The following is a 26,348-nucleotide window of genomic DNA, read 5'->3' as shown; positions in this document are numbered from 1 at the left end:
TTCTCATCTTAACATTGTTTTCATATACTTGTCATAACTTTTTCCCCAAAGTTCCGATTTGGGTGATTTTATTCTTGTTTCAAAGCAAAGGAGGAGTTATACAAGTTTGTGTCTCACGAGCGCATGCTAATTCGGAGATTCCAGGGTCAAATTTAAGCTTCAAAGTTGTTACCTTGCACTTGGGATTGTCTGTTTTGGCATTTTAGGCTTTATTTTGGGGGATTGCTTTATGCACCCAGAAAATTTCTTGTGCACCGAGTAATTTTTTGAAATTCTGAAACTACCCCTCTGCTTACTTCACCTTCTTTCTTTTCCTTCTTTATGCACCCTTCATCTTATTCTTTGTTTTCATTGTCGTGAGAGGTGGTTGTTCATTCTCGTGTGATTCTTTGGTCGAGCGCATTGATTACAGTGGTTCGTTGACAAGTGGTGACTGTGATGGTGATTGGTATAGTTGTTAACGGCAGAGGTACGTTAATTTTTTTTTGCAACTTTGATTTAGTTTTACACGAATTTACAATCCACATAAAACATACGGATTGTTAATCTATAATTTTATTATAGATTGTCAATCCGTAAGAACATTTTTTAAAATTTATTATAAAATGTGTTTTATTGTTTTTTAATATAACTAGTTTTATTATTTATAATATGTTTAAATGTAGTATAGTTTCAAAATTTGTAACTTTTAGTTTTTATATTTTGAAAGTGGTATTTATTTTTAAATAATTTATAGTTATATTTTATTTTAGTCGTTTTATTTTAAAAGTAAATTTTTTAATCCTTATAAATTTATGAATTACAATTAACAACAAAAATGTTAATAAAAAAATGTATTGAAACATAATTTGTAATAAAAAAAAGTTAATATTTATAACTAATTTGTAGATAATTATTTAAGTATATATATATATATATATATATATATATATATATATATATATATATATATATATATATATATATATTGTAGCAAGGGCTATTACCCCCTAAAAGAGTTGATATTTTTTTTTGGTAACTAGTACCAGATGAGTATTTAAAGATTTAAAATTTTTGTGTAAATATTATTAAGTTAACTATTTTATGGAAGTAAAAAAATAATAGAATTGTGTCATATAGTAGTTTATGTAAGTGTAAATTTTAATATATATATATATATATATATATATATATATGTCTATCAATTTTAATGTATTATATTGTAAATGCAATAAAATAATTAAAATTTTATGTGATAGTATGTGTATGATGTCGTTAGGGGTCGTATGTTTGCCATTGAACTTTTTTAAAATGTTTTGTTATGATGAACGAAGATTAGTGAATGTATGATAACATTTTGTCTGAAGAAGTTAATATGAATGAAAAAAATGGAGAGGAACTTGTTGTGAATGAAGAAAATGGAGAGGAAGCTGATGTGCTTCAACATATTGATTGTTCTGATGCCTTCAATACATCTCGAGTATCAATATGATTTTGTTTTTTGTTAAAGTAAATGAATGTCCCTTAAGACTAAACATGTATTATCTCTTTTGTAGGTGTTCGCTACTTGTGATGATGTTTTGCATTGAGTTATTTGCTCTATTGTGTATGATATTAGTTTTATGGCGGTGATTATGAGGTCAGACACAAATACTAGAATTAGAGGAAGGACCTCATTTGTTTTAATTGGTTGTGCAAGGAGTGAAAAATATAGGGTCAAGAAGAAAGATTTAGTACGAATAGTTACTGGCAGTAGAAAATGTGGGTGTCTCTTTAAGCTGTGAATGAAACCAATGGTAGAAGGTGAAGGATGGATGTTGAAGTTAATATTTGGGAGTCATAATCATGCATTGGCTAAGTCATTAGTTGAACATCCATATGTTGGTTAACTAACTAAGAATGAGAAGATTATTATTCGTGACATGACAAAGTCAATGGTCAAACCAAGAAATATTCTTCTAACATTGAAGGAACACAATGTCAACAGTTATACAACAATGAAGTAAGTATATAATGCAAGATATACATACCGCTCTTCCATAAGAGGTAGTAATACTGAAATGCAACAACTAATGAGACTTCTTGAACGATATCAGTATATTCATTGGCATAGATTGAAGGATGAAGTGTTGTACATGATATATTTTGGAGTCATCCTAATGCAGTCAAATTATCCAATGCCTGTAATTTGGTATTTCTCATAAATAGTACCAACAAAACAAACAGGTACAGGTTGTCATTACCTGACATTGTTACCGACAGAGATCTAGCATTGATGAATGTAGTGAAAACTATTTTCCTTGAGTCTAGAAATTTGTTGTGTTGGTTTCACATTGATAAGAATGCGAAGACAAAATGTAAAACTCTTGCTGGTAAAAAAAATGCATACGGATTGTCAATCCGTAAGAATATTTTTTTAAAAAAAATATATTATAAAATGTGTTTTATTGTTTTTTTAATATGATTAGTTTTAGTATTTATAATATGCTTGAATACATAGTTGTGAAATACTTATGGGGTTGTCATGTAATGTGATCATTAAAGTGTCTTTTATTGGACGTTCATATAATTATTTCTTTTACATAATCATCTATTGTGCAAATAATCAGAGTAAAAAAAAGGCAAAACATCAAATGGTATATTGTTTTTGTGGATTAAGGGGTCAGGCAAATCATCACTTGCTTAGGGTATATTTATTGCTTAGTGGTTATGGTTTTATGGTTAAGGGTTTTTATTTAGGGTTATTTGATTAATTAATTTGGATTAGGGTTTAGGGTTTTAGTGTTAACGATTTATGTATGTAGGGTTGAGGGATTAAATAATTTGGTTTAGGGTTTAACATATTCTAGTTAGGTCAATAATTTAATATCCGCATACTACATAAACGAAAATGAAAAAAAAATAGCTTGTCAAATAACACCAAATAATAAACACTATGTAGTCATATTGCAGACATAATTCCTGTAAAACTTAAACAATCCTAAGAATCTTCATGCGTCCAATGTATGTTGCATTCATCTCAACTGAACACAAACATTTCATTGCTCAGTCACACCCCTGGCAATTCTCAGGCACTACTCGGTCACAATGTATGCTTCAATTCCAGCAGTAACTATCCTCATGTTGATCAAGCGTTCCAACCTTTTTGCTATCCGTTGGCAAGCCTTCTACGACATTGGCACAAGGTAAAAAGTAAACATTTAATGCATGACACATTAAATAACTAATAGTGAGTGAATTCAAAATATATTATACCACTACATGTTGAGGCATGTCTACATCAACAAGTGCAGGTACATGTGGTTTTTGCATAGCCGCTGCAACGACTGACTGCTGAGGAGGATCTGGTTCAATAAATGTATCATCGTGCACCATGGGTAGATGTCTAAGAGGATCCCCAGGCTGTGTCAGACTTGTGAAGGGGTGAGATATCATGTAGAATCACTCCATGTAGTTTGTTGCACATTGTCCAGGAGCAACACAAATTTGATCCACCGATGCAAGGTATTCAGAGAACTACATTCATCTATCATTAATCTCCTCTATAGACTATAAATGTCTCGGAGCCAGACTAGGAAAACATATGCCCCATGGCAGTGAAATGTCTCATGTTTTGCTTCTTGTGTACTGACTTCAAGCAACTCAACTAGCAAGTCCACGACTTTGTCTACATGAAGAGCATCAAAGGTATGGAAGGCGCTTGTAATGGGAAGATGTAGCAAGGATGCCACATCATCAAGGGTGATAGTGACCTCTCCTATTGGAAGATGAAAACTACTAGTTTTCTTGTGTCACCTCTCCACAAAAACAAATATCAGTCCCCTGTCACCAGTGTCCAAGGAACATTCAATTAGAGGACTTAATCCTGTAGTAACCACTATGCCTTCAATCTCTGGAGCTGACCTTCCAAATTTTTGTACCTTTCTTCTATGAGAGGACAACTTCAACTCAGGATGTTCTTGAAAAAAAATATTTATCACCTCAAGTTAAATGAAAAATAGTTATGAAAATATTATATAATTCAAGAAATAAGTACCTCTCCTGCCCAAACTATGGCGGTCACATGATGAATATATTCCGTCAAAATCTATGTATCGTGGGGCTTAGAAAATCCTAGGCATCAACACATATATTATCAATAACTATCTTCTAAGGCTCCTCATGAACCTCATCAGCTACATGATCCATATGCTCAACATCCTCAGCAATAGGTGCAACTGCCTGTTGTCTATGTGCAAATGTTGTTGGCCTTCGACGCTGAGGGGCTTCATCCGCATCACCACTAACTTGTGTCCCTAAGGCTCTTCCTATAACTTTGCCTAAATCCGAACACAATCTTCTAGCTCTAACTATAATTTGCAAATTTAAACAATAATAACAATTAATGTTATCATTCAAATAATAGTTGAATTTCATAAACTAACTAACAAATTGACTAATAAATAAATTTAATTTAAAATATTGAGTAAATTACTATTTAATAATTCATAAATCTTTATAGATTATACGAATTGTTAATCCGTATAAATGTCAATGCCAAAGTAACATGTATAAATGCCGATGGAGAACGAAGAATAGGGCCCCAGATGGAGGGACTTACGGCGGAGGCGATGTCGACGGTAGGGGCAGTGGCAGTCACTGACAACACGACGAGAAGAAGTGGAAAACAAAGAAGAGGGAAGAAAAGCAACGTAGGAGACGAGAAGAGAGGAAGAACCCTTTTAAAATTTTAAGTGAAAGGCAATTTAATCATTTCACTTAAAATGTTGGGTGCACCAACAATTATGCTTAGAAGGAAATCCCTTTATTTTGTAATTAATGGACCAATTGAACTTTATAATAGGTTTATAGGAGAGTGAATAAGCAATTTAGTCCTTGAGATTGTACCCATTTTGCATATTAGTCTCTAACTTAATGTTAAATTCAAAATAGTCCTTATCTTTGCATAAGTGTTGCAAAATAATCCTTTCGTTAAATTTTAAAGTAACGCTGTTAGTGAGGTCAATTTTAGTGCCACGTGGACTATCCAACGTGGCACTAAATGATGATATGGCATGGCACGTGGACGTGCCTCTTAAAAGATGTCACGCCATTTGATGATAACAAAACATGTAAATAGGCAATTTAGTCCCTGACTTTGTATCCCTGTTGCATATTAGTCCCTAACTTAATGAAAAATTCAAAATAGTCCCTATCTTTTGCATAAGTGTTGCAAAATAGTCCTTCCGTTAAATTTTAAAGTAATGCTATTAGTGAGGTCAATTTTAGTGCCACGTCATTTGATGATGATAGAATGAGTGACTTTCATCAAATATGATGGTTCTGAACCAATGGAGGCATATATACGAAAAAGAACTCACACACACTTGCACAAATAAAAAGAACCAAAAATTTACAGCAACAACCTTATCTTTGTAGCCATCAACACCAATGGGCGAGGTCTGTATAACCATTCTCTTTCCTTTTTTTTCTTCAATTACCATTACTGTATCATTTTGGGTTCTGATTTTTTTTTTTTTTTTGTGTTCTGAATAGGAAGAGAAAAAATCAAAGAAAAATAAAGTGGAGGAGAAAAAAGCGGAGGAAGAAGAAAAGAAAGAAGAAGAGAAAAAACCAGAGGAATCAAAAGATGACAAGAAATCCAAGGAGGAATCTGCGCCACCAGAAATCGTGCAAGGCACAACCTTCGCAATGCATGGACACTTTAAGCACGATTTTTGGCATCTTTTAAGTTAGGGACTATTTTGCAACACTTATGCAAAAGATAGAGACTATTTTGAATTTTTCATTAAGTTGGAGACTAATATGCATCAGGGGTACAAAGTCAAGGACTAAATTGTCTATTTACTCGTTTTGTTATCATCAAATGACGTGACATCTTTTAGGAGGAACGTCCACGTGTCATGCCACATCATCCTTTAGTGTCATGTTGGATAGTCCTCGTGGCACTAAAATTGACCTCACTAACAACGTTACTTTAAAATTTAACGGAAGGACTATTTTGCAACACTTATACAAAGATAGAGACTATTTTGAATTTAATATTAAGCTAGGGACTAATATGCAAAATAGGTACAATCTCAGGAACTAAATTGTCTATTCACTCGTTTATAGGAATTTAATAAGTGGGCTTCAAATACTTTAGTAGGGCCCACGAATTTTATTAGCTCTCTTGTAGATAAGACTTTACCCCGCATTTTAGATTTAATTTCATATTTCAAGGATATTTTGCTCAATCTCTTCTCTCTCTTCTTCCTTTCTCGTGTCTTCGATCTTTAATTTTCAAATTTAAGCTCTCAACGAAGATACCCATGGAGGGATAATCTTGTTTTCAACTCAAGGATCCCACTTATGAGGGTAAATTTGAGTTCCCTTCTCTCAATTTTTTTGTTCATGCCCTTCTCCTTTTTTTTGTTTTTCAGTTTCTGAATTAAATCATGATTACAATTAGATTTTGTAAAATGAATTTAGATTAGAAATAGATGATTGTTTGATATCTTGTCAAAACAAATTTGTGCCTTAACTAATGATAATTAAGGAACGCAATCATATTTTGATTTTCATGAATGGATGTGAAATGATCATTCGGGGCATTATTTTACGTAATTTTTTTTAATTCTGGGAAATGTTATCCCAAAAATATTAGATGAGAATCACATTTTGAGTATTTAAAAAAAATGTTTGTTTGGTTATTAAAGAATTTATTATATTACTCATAAGATTTTTTTAAAACTATTTTTTATCAATTACAAACTTAATTAATTTAGTTAATAACATTATATTTATCAACAATTTAAAATTATCCTTAAAAAACATCATGATTCATCGTCTCACTCTTTTTATTTAATTAATTTAACCTAATTAACTAATGTGGACTATTAATGTTATTTAATCCTTACAAGAGAAAGAATGATCTTATTTTAATTTATAGAATTAATTATAGTTTATTAAGTACAAAAATTGTAAAATAATTAAGAATACTTTATTCAAAAGAAATAATTAATATATGTTTTTTAAAAAAATTCTTATAAAAGTTATTGCAGAAGCAAACAACTTTTTTTAAAAAAATCTTTTATATATATATATATATAGAATTAAAAATAAAAATAAAAAACAAAAACAAAAACAAGAGGCTGATCATGAAGAGAAGCAATGTGCAATATCTAGATATTACGCAAGGGGGCGCAAGAGATTTTAAAATATAAATAAAGGAAGAACAACATTGCATACCACACGAGTGATGGAGTTGGAAGAACCACGTGTGTACGAAAACGTTGCAAGTGGAGCACTTGGATCCCAAACTTGCCATGGGTGAGTTAAACGACAAGAGCCTCCCGTACGCGTGTCGTTGTCGGTTGCAGTCCACGTCGATGCTGTCGTCGTTTACTTAAAATGATGAGCGTGTTAATTGTTTCACCGCATGCTGTGATCAGTGATCACTGTACCCTCTGTTCCACTCTTTTTTCCTTCGAGTCCAAACGTTTCCAAACACAAGGGGATATGTTAAAATATTGAAGAAGATGAGATGAAGGCCACAGGTACTGCTTAATTTCCTTAGAGGAGAGGTAAAAAAGAAGATGAAAATGAATGTTAAAATACGTTTCCAACATCTTTTTTATATATATAAAAAAAAGTCATTTTTTAATCCACATACATTTTTCTGCAATAACGTAATCTTTTAAATTAAGGAAAAAAATATCCAATCTCCTTAAACTTTATTCTTTTTACAAATAAACACCCAAAATTTTAATTTGGGTAAATAGTTATTTTCGTTTTGAAATTTCCATTGTAACAACAATATCATATAATTTTTTATATCCAAAAAAAATTATTTAAATATTCTCAATAATCAATTAAACATATTTTATTTATTATCAGGAAATATAGTTCTTAATATTTATAATTTCTAAAAATCATGGTTTTTGAGCATCCTTAAAATCATATTCAACGTGCATTTGCAAGATATTTCATTTTTTTCTTCCAAAAGTTGAATTGATGGACATGACAATCAACAGAACATTCATGACAATCTATATCCTTTTCTTTCTCCATCCGAATATATTATTGAACGACCGTCTGATTTTGTTTTGTACTGTTTGAATGAATTACAATAGGTCAATTCAATATGCAATTGTGTTAAGATGTGATATTTCATTACTCGACTTTCTTTCGTCTATGCAACATTTTGTGTCCAGATTTATCGTTACGTGTTTATCTTGTTCTTGTTTTGCTGATTCTGATTCTGTAATTTTTGCAGATGCGTGCTGCTACTGCTATTGGGAAAGTGTCAAATGTTTGCTGAGTATTCTCCCGTGAAATACCACAAGTTGAATTTCTATTTATAAGTTTAGTGCTAGATTAGAAGTTACTATTACTTTTTGTTCTGAGATGGTTCTTCATTCAACTAAAGCTTAGAATTTTATTCTTTTTTTTTCCTTTTTCTTTCATAATGATATACTCGTTCAAAAGATCTACTAGTTATGTTCATAATTAATTTTTGTTAAGAAATCTGATCCACTATTTTTAGTGGATCTTTCTTTCCAACAATGTTATTTTTTCATTCACAAACAAGCTTTTTTTTTTTTTTTGAAGTTATTCACAAAGAAGTTTGAATACAAAACTTTGTTTAAAAAGTGAACCTAATAATTTTGTTTGTGTACCTGCACAGGGTAGACATGTAAAATTCCTCCTTGCTTACATCCTTTAAGTGATCTTTCTTCTTTTCCAAATAGTACTTAACAAGCTGGAGGGTGAGGTACTTGCTTCAATGCTCAAATAATGTTTCAGTTGAAAGCAATAATGAGGATAATAAATGAGAATCAAGAGTAATTTATCTTAATATTCACATAACTATTTATACATACCTTAGTGAGTCTTGGACCTATGGGTCTTTTTTCAAAATTACCTCTTTAGGTAATGTATCTATAATTATCATTAGGGAACTAGTCTTATTCCTAATGATCTTTTATTAAACAATCTTGATTATTTTTCCTTAAGTTGATCATCACAGATTGGATGGGATGTGTTAGGTATTCGGTTAGGCTAAGTACCTAATACTATGGAAAGGTATCAAATATTCGGCTAAGTCGAGTACCTGATATTATGAAAGGATATCAGTTATTCGACTAGGCTGAATATTTGATACAAAGTCATGAGATTCAGGTGAAAATAGTATTTGGATACTCGATTTAACTGAACACCAAGTACTTATCTATATAATATATGTTTTAGAAGATATCGTAACTACGATTCTCGAGTATTCGACTTCGGGCTGAAAATGCTAGTGGGGTTATACATCGTCTTGGTCAACTTATCTATAAATACAAACTTATCCTTAAGCATTTATGTCATAAGGCTTAATGATTGAAGGGTTGTACACCATTTGGGACAACTCTCTCGATAATACATGGAATACATAACTTATCTTCAAATACTGACTTACCCATAACCATTTACGCCACAAGGCTTAATGCTTAGAGGGTTATAATATCTTGGAGACATGCAACACCCGACTCCCATAAGTGCGACCTCTTTAGGGAGGTTGACTCTCATTCCCGGGAAGTCATAGCAACGTCCTACTCTTATGATGAGGACACTTGAATGATAGGAAGTACAACTCACGATGATAAGGTTAGGGAGACAATTGTCTGACATGTCAAACGTACACAACCTCGCACCTTATACCAAGTACAGGGGACAATACTGAATTTGTACAGTCGCGTAGCAAAAAGAAATCAATGAGACCCTTACACGTGGATATCATTGTCGAAGAGCATCATGTATAAATAGAAGTAAGTCGCAGGGCTCACCTTAGGTTCATGATTAGGCGGAACTAGGAGAAGACATCAATGGAAGTCTAGAATATCCCCATCCTCTCTCCTTGGTGTTCTCCGACATGAACACCATTTAAACTAGTTTTTTTCCTTTATCAGTCATTTAACTTTCCGATAACTTCAAGTTTTTGCATTCCTCAAAAGAAAAGGAAAAACTTTTAAAGTTTTTGCTTGAACGAAACTTAGGTGTTTGTGATTTGCGATACTTCTTTAATTGAATTAGAGAGCCAACATATAGTAACCCACATGGATCTGTATTGAACGACTTATTGGTCTCTTAGATAAAGTGTAAGCTAAAAGTGTTGTCTGATAGATTATATGTGAAAATGGAGAGAGAAATTACAAAATGTTGAAAGTAGAGTTTAAACTTTCATCCGATACTCACAATAAGCACGTATAAATGAATATATATTATTATAAAACCATAATTCATATATTTATTAATTTTAATTTTAATATTATTATATTTATTAATATTTGTTTTGATAGTATATATTAATAAATTAATATTAGTTATATTATAATTTGGTACATATATTAATATACTTCTACACGACAATCACCACGTCATGATTCGCATGTCAATAAAATCTATTAATTTTTTTATTGAAAAATTTATTAAGTTTTTAAAGAAAGATTAACGAAGATACTCAATTATAAAAAAAATGGTGAATGGAAATACAAAGAACCAAAATCGGGTTTTTTCACCACACTGCACCTTCTCTCTCTTTATTTTTTTCTCTCCAAAATACACCTATTGAAAAACTATTTCTCAAAGTACACTAGTTACACATTACAGTAAGGAAGTTGGGTTTGGTCACCCCGACTTTCGTGCTTATGTTTTTTTTTTTTAAAAAAAATTTAAATTATTAAAATAATATAAATATTATATTATATAAATATATTTTTAATTGATTTTAAAAATATTTTTTTATTAAATTAATTTTTTTAATTTTCTTTTTAATTTTTTAAGAGATATATACAGATAAAAAAATAAAAAGATTAGATAAAATTATAGTATAATTTTTTAGTTATGTTATATGTAATTTTTTAGTTAAATTTATGTGTCGTTGATATTTTTTTGTTATGTTTGTTAATTAAAAAATAAAAAAATTAGTTAGTAATATTAAAATAAATTAAAAAACACAATAAATTGATACATCTGTCTTATATAATAGACAAAATTTAAAAGTGTGATAACTGAGATGATAGTTGAGAATAATGAAACATATTAAAAAATATAATTGCTACATAAATATGACAAAACTAATGATAATCTGAAATATGTTGTGCAACATACATGTCTTCTTCTATTTCGGTTACTGGTTTGTTAAAAATAACCAAAATTTTTATTGACAGAATCATTTCCAATAGTTGGATTGTACTGACACCTTTAGCATGTCTTCGTTATCTTTCAATTCTATTATTTCATATTCAATTAACTTTTCTGAATACTTAGCATGACCTGATTGTCGAAAGAACAATCGTCTAACCAATTGTGATTCGTGAATTCCATAATGTGGAACCCCTATAGGTGCAACTTGTTTGATTAAATCCTTGAGTTTGTCCATGCTATATCCCGAAGGAATGCCAAATCTTATTGGATTTGTTCTTGTGAAGGAGTAACCCAAAAACTCACCCTGGCGTGATATGTTCCACTTCCCGTTGTAATACATAATTGCATCGTGAGCATGAGTGATAGTGGATTGAAGAGTATAGCATCCGATGTTCTATTGATGATACATAATAATTCTATAGGGCTAACACACAAGTATTGCTCACTGCACATTAACATTGTGTAAACATCATCATCATTTTTCAATTGTAGAGATTGAAAAAAAATATTGCTGACTTGCATCTATGAATGATTGTCGGTAGTAGATTTCATCCACTAATTGATCGTTAGTTAGTTGAAGGGTATTGTGCATTCTACGCTTGAGTGTATCAAAAGAACAATCATTAGGAACTTGCATTGGTGTTGGAGTGGGATTTTGAAAATAAACACCAGTTTGGTTGTGAGTGATTGATCCATTTGGAAAAATGAATGCTAATCTCAAGTTAGCAATGGTCTAGCTGCTTGTTGGCTGCTTGTTTCTCCCAAAAATGACACAGTAATAAGATTGAATTTGGTTTATGAAGGTATGTTGTGTGAAATTGTGTGTTTGTATTAAGGGTGTTTTGTGTTATTTATAGTTGTATGAGTATTTTGCCACGCTGATGTGTATTGGAATCTCGTAAGGTTAGAGTTGTGTTCCTGCCAAAAGCTTCTCTAGAATCCAATGTTTCTTTTTCCCTGGTAACTGATGTAGCATACATCCATTATAATTTTTAGAGTGAAAAAAGAGATTATGAGTTATCCATTTCATGTCAATTTTGCTGGTGAAACATTTAATTTTTTAGAGACGTGTGCAAATTGTAAAGTGTTGTCAATTTGAACTGTGATTTTTCCCATGTAATTAATGCAGCAGATGTCCATGATAATTTTCAGAGTGAAATAAGAGATTGTGAGTAGTCAATTTCATGTCCGTTTTGCTGGTGAGACATTTAATTTTTTAGAGACGTGTGCAAATTACAGAGTGTTGTTAATTTGAACTTTGAATTTCCCCTTGTAATTAATGCAGCAGACGTCCATGATAATTTTCAGAGTGAAAAAAGAGATTATGAGTTGTCCATCTAATGTCAGTTTTGCTGGTGAGACATTTAATTTTTAGAGACGTGTGCAAATTGTAAAGTGTTGTCAATTTAGAACAATAATTTTTCCCTTGTAATTAATGCAGCAGACGTCCATGATAATTTTCAGAGTGAGAAAATAAATTATGAGTTGTCCATTTTATGTTAGTTTTGCTGGTGAGACATTTAATTTTTTGAAACAGTGTAATGTAAATTGAAAACTGTTGTGAATTTCAACAGTTATGTTACCATGCCACCTACAGTAGTAGAAGTGGGTAAACTGAAAATTGCTAACTTAAATTTAAACCAAAAATTTATTTCATTACGTAAAGTGATCATTGAACACGGACACAAGACACTACATGAAAACCTCAAAGCAAAAATTACTAAGACATGAATGATTCTTAGATTACCAATCCCGTTTGAATATTGTTTCGTGAGATGGAGACATGTTACTTCCTTCGAGCTCAGAAGAGGAGTCGGTATCACTATCATGGTAAGTCCTCAAGATTGGAGGTTGAGCCATGTTGGTTGCTTGGTGGGTTATTATTGTCACAAATTATGACAGATAACTCCACAAATGGTAGTCATGGGTTGTTATAAAAAATGTTGAACATTTGTCGAACATCAGCATCATCTCGCAGAATAAAAGATGTGTACATATAACGTTGTCCTGACTCAAATATAGGACACCGAAAATGGAGACGTTGGATACGTTGTTGTGGTTTAATGTTTAGTTTTTGGTGAACAAGTTCAAGCAATTGTGTAAAGGTTATGACCTTGTTGACCATGAAAGTTTTTGTGTTGTTACTAACGAAGGTGGTGCCCTCATTAGTGTTGCAGATTTGGTCGTTGTAGTAAACACAAACATATGTAGTTGGGTGACACATTGTGGTAGGGATTGAGATGAAAATTTGAAAGTGTTACGAATGTCTTTAGCTGTAGTGGTATTTATAGAATTTACTTATAGTTGGATGAGTCACTAGTTAACTATGCATTTAAATGAACGCGTATATGAACACTTAAGCATATTTGCTAGGGTCCATAATGTGCAAATTGCAAAGTGTTGTTGGTGAGACATTTATTTTTTAGAGACGTCTGCAAATTGCAGAGTGTTATCAATTTGGACTGTGATTTATTCCTGGTAACTGATGGAACAGATGTCCATTATAATTTTCAAAGTGAAAAAAGAAATTCTGAGCTGTCCATCTCATGTCAGTTTTACTAGTGCGACATTTAATTTTTTAGAGACGTGTGCAAATTACAGAGTGTGTCATGAATATTTTGTTTTTGGATTCTTTGACGTTCAAACTATGGAAAAAGTGTGTCATGAATATCATTAATGTGTTGGACATAATTTTAAAAAAATGCAGAACATGGGCTCTTAAGCATAGTTGCAAGGGTCCAAATCATAGTTTTTTCAATTTCGTGCTTCTATTTTGAGGTGATTGTCCATGGAACTGGTGCACGATCTATTGTTTTTTGGATTCTTTGACGTTCAAACTGTGGAAAAAGTGTGTCACAAATATCATTAATGTGTTGGATATAATTTTAAAAAAATGCAGAACATGAGCACTTAAGCATAATTGCAAGGGTCCAAATCATAGTTGATGAAACCGTTATAGGGGTACTTAAACATATTTGATCCCATTATCACAACATTTTATACTTCAATGACCAAGACGATGACCAGTCCCACAGGGCGGTGGACGCCAATTACATCGCGGATTTATTCTTTCCTGTATGACCGATTTTCCCACGTCATAATGATATTATTGTTCTATGTCAGTATATTCAATGTGGGTTGTTGCAGGTGAAGAACTTTGTCCTTGTTCTCCAAACAAATGTGGTGCATCGAATTGTTGTAAAGAAGCTAAATATGATGTCGTAGAATTTGGTGTATTCAAATCGACGCCAAATAAATTGGTCAAACATTCATGGCTGGTTGTGCTGACTGACTCGCCAGTCTAGCCAAAAGTTTGATGAATAGGTGAAAGAGTGCAATACATTGACTGAGGATGTGGAATTTCAAACTGTTTTTATTCAACACTTGTCCCTACAACATTATGGGTAATTGTTGTGCGTGGATCATTTAGTTGTTGTGCAATAGACAAGAACATAGTAGTGTTTTTCCTATACTATTCCATGTACGCTGGTGTATGTGTCACTATTCCTTCAACCCATTGCCCAGTTAAAACATCATTGCATTTGTTTTCCAAATATTAGTCCACTCCGCATGATATTCCATCCAGTCACTATAGTGATTGCCTCGCATGTCAATTTGGTGAAGTCAATCAAGATTCATGGGATCAACAGGGATATCTTGTTGTAGTCCAAATTGTAGCTTGACCCGGTTTATTTGATGTCATTCCACAGTCGAGAAACAAATAATTGATGCAGATCAAATCTCCATGTCTCTGTATGCATATCTCGGTATGCATGTCTCGATAGGTGTGGTGTTCTTCATATGCCAACCTGCCAAAACTTTTGGGAGCTTTGCAATCTTGTGTTCCGGGACTGTGGTCACTGCTCAAACAGAATCCGTGTTTGAGGGAGGAGAAATCGTACCAGGCAAAAGAATGTTTAAACGTGTCTTTTGGCCATTTGATCCATGCATTAATGGGTTTGCATATTGCAAACCCATAGTACAAGTAGATGGTACATGGCTTTATGGGAAGTGTACTAGCACACTATTGATAGCTACAGCACAAGATGGAGCTAACCATATGCCTACGCCATTGTAGAAGCAGAGACAACTTCAGCTTGAGGGTTTTTCCTAAAGAATTTGAGAAGACATGTTACTCCGCAAATTAACATTTCCCTCGATTATAAATGCCTATAACAACCCAAGTAACTTATGGGTTCAGGACACATCCCATTTCTTTTGCCTGTGGCACATTGCACAAAATTTTCTTCGCGGTAACTCAAACTGCAAACATTTAAAGAAACCACTCATGCTGGCTGGTGAGAATCCATTTTATTTTTTCGTTAAAAGTTACTTTCAATCAAATTTCATAACATAATAGATTGATTGAATATTTACAGGTTATGCATATCTTGATCAATTACCCAAACAAAATTGGGTACAATGCTTCGATGAGGGGAAACGTCGGGGACATATGACTACCAATTTGTTTGAGTCTATTAATTCCATGTTAAAAAATACAAGGCATTTGCTGGTGTCATCGTTGGTTGAGGAGACGTACTTCATGACTGCACAACTCTTTGCTATTAGAGGTCGACAAACTCAGGCAATGATCAACTCCGATTCACGATATTCTGAAGTCGTCTCTAAGGCAATGAATAACAGTCAACAAGAATCAAATACACACATTGTAAACGAATTCGACAGATACAATCACACATTTATTGTAACAGAGACCCAATCCTCACTTCAAACACCAGACCACCTGGAAGGTTTAGAGTAATGTTGTTATAATCCCAAAAAGTGTGATTGTGGTAAATATCAAGCTAAACATTTACAGTGTTCTCACGTCATGGCTGTCTGTAAATCTGTCAATGTTGATCCCATGAACTATGTGCCGTCGCTATTCACTTCACAACACATTTTGCACGTCTACCACAAATCAATGTGGCAAAAATATGAAGGAGATCAGTGAGGTCCTGATCTAAGGAGAAAGATGACTGCAAAAGGTCGTCCCGTTTCAACTCGCATTCCTACTGAGCTGGACGAAGACGAAAATGAATGAGAAAGTAGAAAAAAAATGTGGAATTTGCCGACAACATGACCATAACAGAAACAATTGTCCTAACATATATTCATCTTAAGTTTTTTCTTAGCCAAATGTGATTGTTTAAATATTTTATTTATAATATAATATAATGTTCTTCTATAGATAAATTGTTAAACAAAAAGTATTGTCATTTTTAAATAAATCTAATGACATAAACAAACAAATTATATTTAGTATAATAATAATATTAAAAGTTCTAATTTTTTTACTAAAATAAATATATTACTAGACGAAATTCAATTTTTTTTAAAAAAAATATTCACCTAAAAAATGTCTTAAGAAAATTAAATAATATAAGAAAAATAATTATATTTAATAATATTATTTTATTATTAAAAAAATTAATTTAATAAAAATATTTTTAAAACCAATTAAAAATATATTTATATAATATAATATTTATACTATTTTAATAATTTAAATTAAAAAAAAAACATCAAGCACGGAAGTCGGAGTGGTCAAACCCGACTTCCTTATTGTAGTGTGCAACTAGTGTACTTTAGGAAATAGTTTTCCAATAGGTGTATTTTAGGAAAAAATGAAAAGAGAAAGTGTAGTGTGCTAAAAAAACCACAAAAATCGTAACTTGTCATACAATTGATACAAGCATACGAAAAGTAGAATTAAACTATATTTAAAATACAACACCTCATACATTTGACAATGATAAATAGTACTTTGCTTTTGGCTTGAAGCATTGTTTGTACTAGATTATTGGTTCCTTTGACCATTTATCTTTCTATATTTGTATTTATAATCGTATATAGTATTTTTCATTTGATGGGCTACATGTGACTTTAAAGTCGAAACCGTTTAGGTTGATATTAGATGCACTCAGCATTATTGTTGCTGCACCCAGCACTTAAGGGGAAAAGATTGAAATACCCTTGATCTGTAAGCCTTTTAAGTTGATCCGTAAAAGACTCACGGATCAAGTTGATCTGTAAGCCAGTTGATCTGTAAGCCTTTTACGGATCAACTTGATCCATAAGTCTTTTACGGATTAACGTGATTCGTATGCTTAATATCAACATATGGATCAACTTGATTCGTATCAATCTTACAGATCAACTTGATCCGTACGATTTACGGATTATTCTCATGCACACCCAGCACAAATACAAAAAAAGTGTAGGGACAGTTTTAGCATTTTTAAAAAATGCTGGGTGCACCAGCAATAATGCTGGGTGCACCTAGCATCAGGCAACCGTTTAACATTTAAAATAGGCATAATTGTTATGTTATAAATATATCTTTTAATTGTTCCCTGCTTCTCACAATTTAGATATGGTACCACTTAGCTATAAAACAAAACGGCACATGTCTCTGCAGAGATCATTTCTATTAAGTTTTGGAATTTCTGAAATCATGTTGGTCCGTGACAAATCTTTCTTACTATTTTAATAACTCAATGTAGTTCGAAAGAATTCGCTTCACTACATAAAGCTGAGAGTTGCTTGCAATTCTTGTCTCCATAGCTGAAATGGAAAGAAGGGTTGTAATTATCGGGGCAGGAATCAGCGGCCTTGTTGCCTGCAAATACGTTATAGAGTTTGGATTTAATCCAATTGTCTTTGAAGTTGATGATGGCGTTGGAGGACTATGGAGACATACCATGGAGTCCACCAAGCTCCAAAACAATAAACAAATGTTCCAGTTCATGGATTTTCCATGGCCGCCTTCTGTGAAAGAAGATAATCCAAGTCACAAGCAAGTGCTAGATTATGTTAACTCCTATGCTGAACATTTTTCCCTCATTCCTTACATTAGATTCAACTCCAAAGTAATTGATATAGATTATGTTGGTGGAGAGTCCAGTGAAGAAATGAAGTCATGGGAATTGTGGGGTGGTAATGGCAGGCCATTCTGCTCCAAGGGAACTTGGCATATTGCTGTGCAACATACCAAGAATTTATCCATAGAGGTATTATTTATAGTTTATTTACTTTGGTAAGCTCTTAGTTTATAATTGGAGGAAGTCTTGCTTTCATTTATCTATTCCTTGTTTTGCCATCAAGCATCTTCTTGGGATTCTTTTATTCTGTTTATCACTATAACATAAAGTTGTGGCTAATTGTCACCATAATTATGCATGCATAAATTTTATATTGTACCAACAGGGTTCAGTTGATTGAGCAGTGTGCCTAAGTTGTGGAGTTTGATTCCTTCTTAACCAAAAAAAAAATATATTGTTGAATGACATGGAAGATGAGTATGAGTTTAAATAATGAATAAAAAAACAGCATGTTTATTAGATTCTTTTGTCATTTGCAATGGTCGCTTTTGCTATATAGTATAACATACCAAAGTGAACATTTATATGAGCAGGTGCATGAGGCCGAGTTTGTTGTTCTTTGCATTGGGAAATATAGTGGTTTTCCGAACATTCCTGAATTCCCACCCGGAAAAGGCCCAGAAGTTTTCAATGGCAAGGTTATGCACTCCATGGACTACTCCAATTTGGACAATGACACTGCTGCTGAATTGGTCAAAGGAAAAAGAGTAACAATAATAGGCTCACTGAAATCTGGTCTTGATCTAGCAGCTGAATGTGCAAATGTAAATGGTGAGAAATTTTTTGTTGGAAATTTTCTGCACAAAACCTGCAGAAGGATTTATTTAACTGTCTTACATCACTAACTAGTAAGTAGTTATATTTCCTTCTCAATTTTCCCATTCTGATATTTCCTTCCACTAATAACTTTTGTAGGAATGAAGCATCCTTGCACAATTATCCAAAGAACCGCACACTGGTTTCTTCCAGATTTTAACTTTTGGGGTATTATTGCTGGATTCTTGTACTTCAATCGCTTTGCGGAGCTTTTAGTTCACAAGCCAGGGGAATCCTTCCTACTTGGCCTCGTGGCCACTTTACTTTCACCATTGGTAACAACAATAAATCACATCTTATTTGGATAAATTTCTTTATAAGTTATTATCGAGAAAGAAAAAAAAAAAGATTAAATGGATTGAGCTTCTTTCTTAAGTCAAAATCAACTCACTTCAATTTTTGAAGAAGTTAATCAAGAGGGCTTCTAAAAATTTTAAGTGCATAAATTAATTTTAGTTTATCTTACAATTTAAGTTTGAATCTAAATTTTATAAAATCAGTTTGTAAGTTCAAAGTTGTTCTCTACTTGTACACTTTAATTTGACCATATGAATTACTATACAATATGAGATTTCCAACAGTTTATGAGAGAAACTTCATTTATATTTTATATTCTTATTTCCTAGTCTTATAAATGTTCATGGAAAATAGGAACAAATTGTCACATATTCATATATGGTTCCATTATTAACTTTCAGAGATGGGGAATTTCTAGACTTGTTGAAACTACTCTAAAATGGAAGCTTCCATTGAAGAAGTATGGAATGGTGCCAAATCACAGCTTTCTTGAGGACCTCTCCACATGTTTGTTTGGGGTGTATCCTGACAACTTCTTTGACAAACTAAAAGAAGGATCCATCCTTATAAAGGAATCACAAAGCTTTGGCTTCTGCAAAGAAGGTGTAATAATTGATGGAGAAGCTAAGCCCTTGGAATCAGATATAGTATTTTTTGCCACTGGATACAAAGGTGACCAAAAAATCAAAAACATATTCAAATCTCCGGTCTTCCAAAAGTACATCATTGGGCACGCAACCTCAACAGTACCTCTCTACAGGTCAATCCCTGCTTGGTTTGGGTCATTTTTCTTCCATAACCTGTTATTTAATATAGCCTTAAACATATTCTCTCTCATTAATTTTTTTTTTTGGGGGTGGTTCATAATTTGTAACCTTTCCTTGGTATCTTGATTTGATTTTATAATATTATCTTTGTTAAAAAAATGTTTAATTTTAGTCTTTGTTAAATTTTTTTTATTAATTAATGAATTTGTTAAATTACATGTTTAAATGAATTTAGTCTTTGTCATTAGATTTGCTTTTAATGATTGAACATAATTAGGCTCTGTCATACTCGGGTAATTTGTTTACAATGGCATCACTAACAACATCATATCTAACAATCATAACTAAAAGCATGTATTATTGCATTTCAATAGAAATAGAGATTAAATAAAAAAAATATATTATAGCAACTTAAATCAAAATTAATTTTAGAAAGTAAAGAAAAAATATATTTAAGTCTTCGTTACTATTACTTTTAAGATAAAAATATTATGAATTTAATTTCTACGCCAGGAGTACTAATTTAAAATAATTATTGCATGTTTTTTAAGATAATTATAAAAAAGAATAACAAACTTTTATGACCATTTATGATTAGACGAAAGAACATATATTTTTTATATTATTAGTGCATAAACTGATTGTTTTCTATTATTTTCTTATATAAAGATTCTAAACCTTACTTGTGCTATACCAATTCAGACAAATAATTCATCCTCGAATCCCCCAGTTGGCAATAATAGGATATGCTGAAGGGCCATCAAATATTTTTGCCTCGGAAATGAAAAGCTTGTGGCTGGCGCATTTCTTGGATGGAAACATTGAACTGCCTAGTATAAGAGAGATGGAAAAGGACGTGAAATTGTGGGAAGACAATTTGAAGCTTTATGGTGGAAGGTATTATTGGAAAATATGCATTGCTCATTGTGCCATTTGGTATCACGATCAATTATGCAAAGACATGAAGCATAACCCTAGAAGGAAGAAAGGCCTTTTTTCAGAGTTGTTTGAACCATATGGCCACACTGATTACGCGAGTCTTACTCGTAAATGACAATTTGCAAGCAATTAAGTTTGTTTGATTGTTGCATCACTTCCATAATGAGAATTTATATGGGTATTTTGATTACATCGATATTTACATCTTAATTTTATTAATATTTTTTATTATAATGTTATTGATATGAAGTATTTATCAATTTTATTAATGATTATTATTGGTCAGAAAACTTGATTGAACATTGATATGATTTTTCCTCCCAATTACATTTTTTCGATCAATGTCTTAACAAATACTAGTGAGTTAGTAGCATGAGTTAGTGAGTTAGTATCATGAGTTAGTTAGGCACAACTGTTACATACGGTTAGCAATTAGTTTTCTGGTATAACTAACCAACCACTGCTTTCTCTTTCCTTCAAGTGTATAAATACTTTACGTATATAATAATGAAGGGCATGCAGTCATTTGGTCACTTCACGTGCGTAAATAGCATTTCTTTCTCTCTCTCCTTTATGGCCATTAAACCATTTTAATATGGTATCAGAGCTCTTCCTATGAAGAGTTTTGCTGTGCACTCAATTCCATATTTCAATTTCTCTTCTTCTTGACTCTATTCACCATGAACGAATTAACACCAAACACAGAGAGCTATCTCTACCTTCATCCAAGCGAAAACTCAGCTGTGGCCCTTGTTTCGCCAGCTTTAGATTCAAGCAACTACCACTCATGGAGCAGGTCCATGATAACAGCACTGAGCGCCAAAAATAAAGTGGAATTTAAATGGGAATGCGCCGGAACCACTGAAAACCGATAGGACTTATGGAGCATGGAGCCACTGTAACAACATGGTGGTATCTTGGATAGTGCACTCAGTATCAGTTGCGATTAGACAAAGTATTCTATGGATGAACAAAGCTGAGGAAATCTGGAATGATCTGAAATCCCGGTACGCGCAAGGAGATCTCTTGAGAATCTCTGACCTTCAACAGGAAGCTTCGTCGATAAAACAAGGTACCCTCTCTGTCACAGAATATTTTACGAAGCTACACATCATAGGGGATGAAATTGAAAATTTCAGACCCGATCCCACTTGTTCATGCACCATTAAATGCACCTGCTCAGTCCTCATTATCATTGCTTAACGAAAGTTAGAAGATCGAGCCATGCAGTTTTTGCGAGGATTAAACGAACAATATAACAACGTCCGATCTCATGTGTTGCTCATGGAACCCATGCCCACAATACCAAAGATTTTCTCTTATGTAGCTCAACAGGAACGTCAGTTATCAGGTACTAATTCCCTGCCAAACTTCAACCTTGAATCAAAAGAAAGCGCTTCGATCAATGCTGTCAATATCATTTGTGAATTTTGCGGACAAATTGGCCATATTGAGAGTGTTTGTTACAAGAAGCACGGTGTGCCTTCAAACTATGAAGGAAGAAGCAAAGGTTACAATGCAAGAAACGGAAAAACATGTACCCATTGCGGGAAAATAGGACACACCATAGATGTATGTTATAAGAAGCACGAATTTCCTCCAGGATACAAGTTCGGCAATGGCAAAGTGGTAGCAAATAACATTGTGGCAGTAGAAGGAAAGGCCATAAATGACCAAATGTAGCGCCATGAGTCTCAAGAATTGGTTCGCTTCTCACCGGAGCAGTACCAAGCATTGCTCGCTTTAATACAACAGCCATCTTCAGGAAGCTCAGCATTTACCCAATCTCAGGTTGCCTCCATCTCTTCATGTTCCACTAACACCACGACAAGTACACTTCTCTCTTTCGAAAAAGCAGATTCCATCTCCTGGATATTAGATTCAGGAGCAACTAATCACGTCTCCTCCTCCCTAACCAATTTTCATTCATACCATCAAGTTAGTCCCATCATGGCTAAACTACCAAACAACCAACACGTTCATGCTACCCACTTAGGAACAGTGCATCTTACCACTTCCATTATCTTGACTGATGTTCTATACATACCGTCCTTTACTTTCAATCTCATTTCCATATCCAAACTCGTGTCTTCAACTAATTGCGAACTAATCTTTTCTTCTAATACTTGTGTTCTGCAGGATACCAACACCAAAGCGAGGATTGGTACAGTTGAAGTGAGTCATGGTCTTTACCAGTTCACCTCAAAGCCACCCAACTCACACCATATGTTCCACTATTGTTCATCCAAAATGTAATGTCATTCCTATAGACTTATGGCATTTTCGTATGGGTCATCCCTCTTTTGAAAGACTGCAAGTTATGCAATCCTATTACCCTTCTTTGCATAATAATACGAATTTCATATGTACTACATGTCATTATGCAAAGCATAAACGATCATCCTTTTCTTCCAGCACTTCACACGCATTAAACAACTTTGATCTCATACATGTAGATATATGGGGACCATGTTCAAAAATATCTATGCATGGGCATTGCTATTTTTTAACTATCATGGACGACCACTCTTGTTTTACATGGATTTACTTAATGCAAACAAAAGCTGAGGCCCGCAAGATTATTATTGACTTTGTTACATATATTGAGACGCAATTTAATTGAAAAATAAAAACTATACGAAGTGATAATGGTGCTGAATTTCTTATATATGATTTTTATGCTCAAAAGGGAATCATCCATCAAACCACTTGTGTTGAAACTCCCGAGCAAAACGGCATTGCTGAATGTAAGCACCAACATCTCTTGAATGTTACACGATCTCTCTTATTTCAAGCAAACCTTCCCCTTAATTTTTGGTGTTTTGCATTACCTCATGCAGCATATTTGATTAATTTCATTCCTACTCCCTTTTTAAATAATAAATCTCCTTACGAGAAGTTATATGCGCATCCATGTGACATCTCTAACCTTCGGGTCTTTGGTTTCCTGTGTTACGTTAGTACCCTTAAATCTCATAGACAAAAGCTTGACCCTCGTGCCCACCCATGCATCTTCATTGGTTTCAAACCACACACCAAAGGATACCTCGTATATGACCTTTATTCCCATAACATCACTGCATCTTGTAACATTGTCTTCTATGAAGACCATTTCCCACTATTTCCTGATAATCAAACCTCACCCACCCTTCATAAGTAACCCCGATAAATTTGACTCTCCCATCCAACCCATTGTCAATCCATCATCTCCTCACACTACTAACCCTTCCCTACGACGCTCAACGAGACCAAAACAAGCACCCACCTACCTCCAAGATTACCACCGTGCACTCACTTCTCAAGTTGATACCACTGCGAGTAATGTTCGGTATCCTCTACACTCCATCCTATCTTATTCTCGCCTTTCTCCCTCACATTGACACTTTGTCATGTCAATATCGGTAAACACTGAACCCAACTCTTATGCTGAGGCTTCTAAATTTGATTGTTGGATTAAAGCAATGCAGGTTGAGATACAAGCTCTTCAACAGAACTAAACTTGGACTCTTACAACTCTACCACCACATAAGACAGCTATTGGTTGTCGATGGGTCTACAAGATCAAATACAAAGCTGACGACACTGTTGAACGATACAAGGCATGCCTAGTAGCAAAAGGATACACTCAATTGGAAGGGTTAGACTTCCTCGATACCTTTTCTCCCGTGGCTAAGCTCACTACTGTGAGATTACTTCTTGCTCTTGCTGCTCTTCACAATTGGCACCTCAGGCAACTCGATGTAAACAATGCCTTTCTTCATGGGGATCTTGACGAAGAGGTCTACATGACTCTTCCTCCAGGACTTGATGTACATGATCCTAACCTTGTTTTCCGTCTTCAACATTCATTATATGGGCTCTAACAAGCCAGCTGTCAATGGTTCACTCGGCTCTCTTCCTTCCTCCTCTCCCACGGATTCCAGCAGTCTTCAGCTGATCATTCCCTTTTTCTGCACTTCCATAATAGTGATATCACCGCTGTTCTTGTTTATGTTGATGACATCATTTTGGCAGGTAATAACCTCGACACTATTGCATATATCACCAAACTCCTTGATCAAGCTTTCAGTATCAAAGATCTTGGCACGCTGAAATTTTTTCTCGGCCTTGAGGTTGCTCAGACTAGCCATGGTATCCACTTATCTCAACGCAAGTACGTCCTGGACATACTATCTAACTCAGGCATGCTTGCTTCTCGACCAGTTTCCACTCCTATGAACTATTCCACACGATTAACTGCTTCGATGGGTACTCCCTTATCAGAGACTTCTGCCTCCTCATATCGACGTTTGATTGGAAGACTCATTTACCTCACAAATACTCGTCCCGACATTACTCATGCTGTTCAACAACTTAGCCAATATATGGCTCACCCAACCTCTGCCCATTCACAAGCAGCTTTTCGTATCTTGCGGTATCTCAAAGGTTCACCTGGTTCTGGTATATTCCTCGCTACTCACGGTACCCTACAGCTCAAGGCTTTCAGCGACTCCGATTGGGCGGGTTGTCGCGATACACAGCGTTCCATCATCGGATTCTCGGTATATCTCGGTCCCTCCCTGATTTCCTGGCGTTCAAAGAAACAATCCACAGTTTCTCGAAGCTCCTCTGAGGCATAATATCGAGCCTTGGCATCTACCACATGTGAACTTTAGTGGCTCACGTATCTTCTCCATGATTTTCGGGTCTCCTTCATTCAACCTGCGACCCTTTATTGCGACAACCAGTCCGCTATCCAGATAGCTTCTAACCTCGTCTTCCATGAGCGTACTAAACACATCGAAATTGATTGTCATATCGTGCGAGACAAAGTCAATCAAGGACTACTCAAACTGCTTCCCATTTCTTCTCACATGCAGCTCGCTGACATCCTCATGAAGCCTATCTCGCCATCTCTATTTCACGGTCTCTGTTCCAAGCTCGGAATGATGAATATCCATTCCCAGCTTGCGGGGGGCTCTTAACGAATACTAGTGAGTTAGTAGCATGAGTTAGTGAGTTAGTATCATGAGTTAGTTAGGCACAACTGTTACATACTGTTAGCAATTAGTTTTCTGGTATAACTAACCAACCACTGCTTTCTCTTTCCTTCAAGTGTATAAATACTTTGCGTATACAATAATGAAAGGCATGCAGTCATTTGGTCACTTCACGTGTGTAAATAGCATTTCTTTCTCTCTCTCCTTTATGGCTATTAAACCATTTTAATACAATGAGACTCGAATTTATGATCTTGCCTGAGGGGATTAATTCCAATACCACTCAAACCAACAACTTAGTCATTTTTGACTTTTGCACACTAATTAAGGAAATCATTAAAGGCTTAAAATAAGTAAAATATCCAATTACTCCAATTATAGGAGTGATAATGAGAATAAATGCACTACACAATTTCAAGGCAACTGCTGCTGAAGAAGGAATCCGAAAACAAAAAAAAAAACTCTCTCCTCTCTCATTTAATATACGTGTAATTAGTGAAAATAAATCTCTCTCCATC

General features: G+C 33.9%; 1 protein-coding gene across 2 annotated transcripts; it reads left to right on the top strand.

Annotated features, from left to right (window-relative positions):
- Positions 1 to 17,516: 17,516 nt before the first annotated feature.
- On the top strand, positions 17,517 to 23,192 carry LOC100812619 (probable flavin-containing monooxygenase 1). 2 transcript variants are annotated; one of them, XM_041009757.1, is made up of 5 exons: positions 17,517 to 18,161; positions 18,566 to 18,803; positions 18,948 to 19,123; positions 19,547 to 19,905; positions 22,991 to 23,192. In XM_041009757.1, the coding sequence occupies exons 1-5, from the start codon at positions 17,721 to 17,723 to the stop codon at positions 23,028 to 23,030; spliced, it is 1,254 nt and encodes a 417-aa protein (XP_040865691.1). In that variant the 5' UTR covers positions 17,517 to 17,720; the 3' UTR covers positions 23,031 to 23,192. The 2 variants fall into 2 exon arrangements, with proteins under 2 accessions (XP_040865691.1, XP_003546596.1); XM_003546548.5 differs by lacking the exon at positions 22,991 to 23,192 and adding an exon at positions 20,615 to 21,041.
- The last annotated feature ends 3,156 nt before the right edge of the window (positions 23,193 to 26,348 follow it).

The sequence above is a fragment of the Glycine max genome, chromosome 15 (genome assembly GCF_000004515.6).
Source record: "Glycine max cultivar Williams 82 chromosome 15, Glycine_max_v4.0, whole genome shotgun sequence".
NCBI lineage: Eukaryota > Viridiplantae > Streptophyta > Magnoliopsida > Fabales > Fabaceae > Glycine > Glycine max.
The sequence above is the reverse complement of the archived record's forward strand: the minus strand, read 5'-3'. Positions and strand labels throughout refer to the sequence as shown.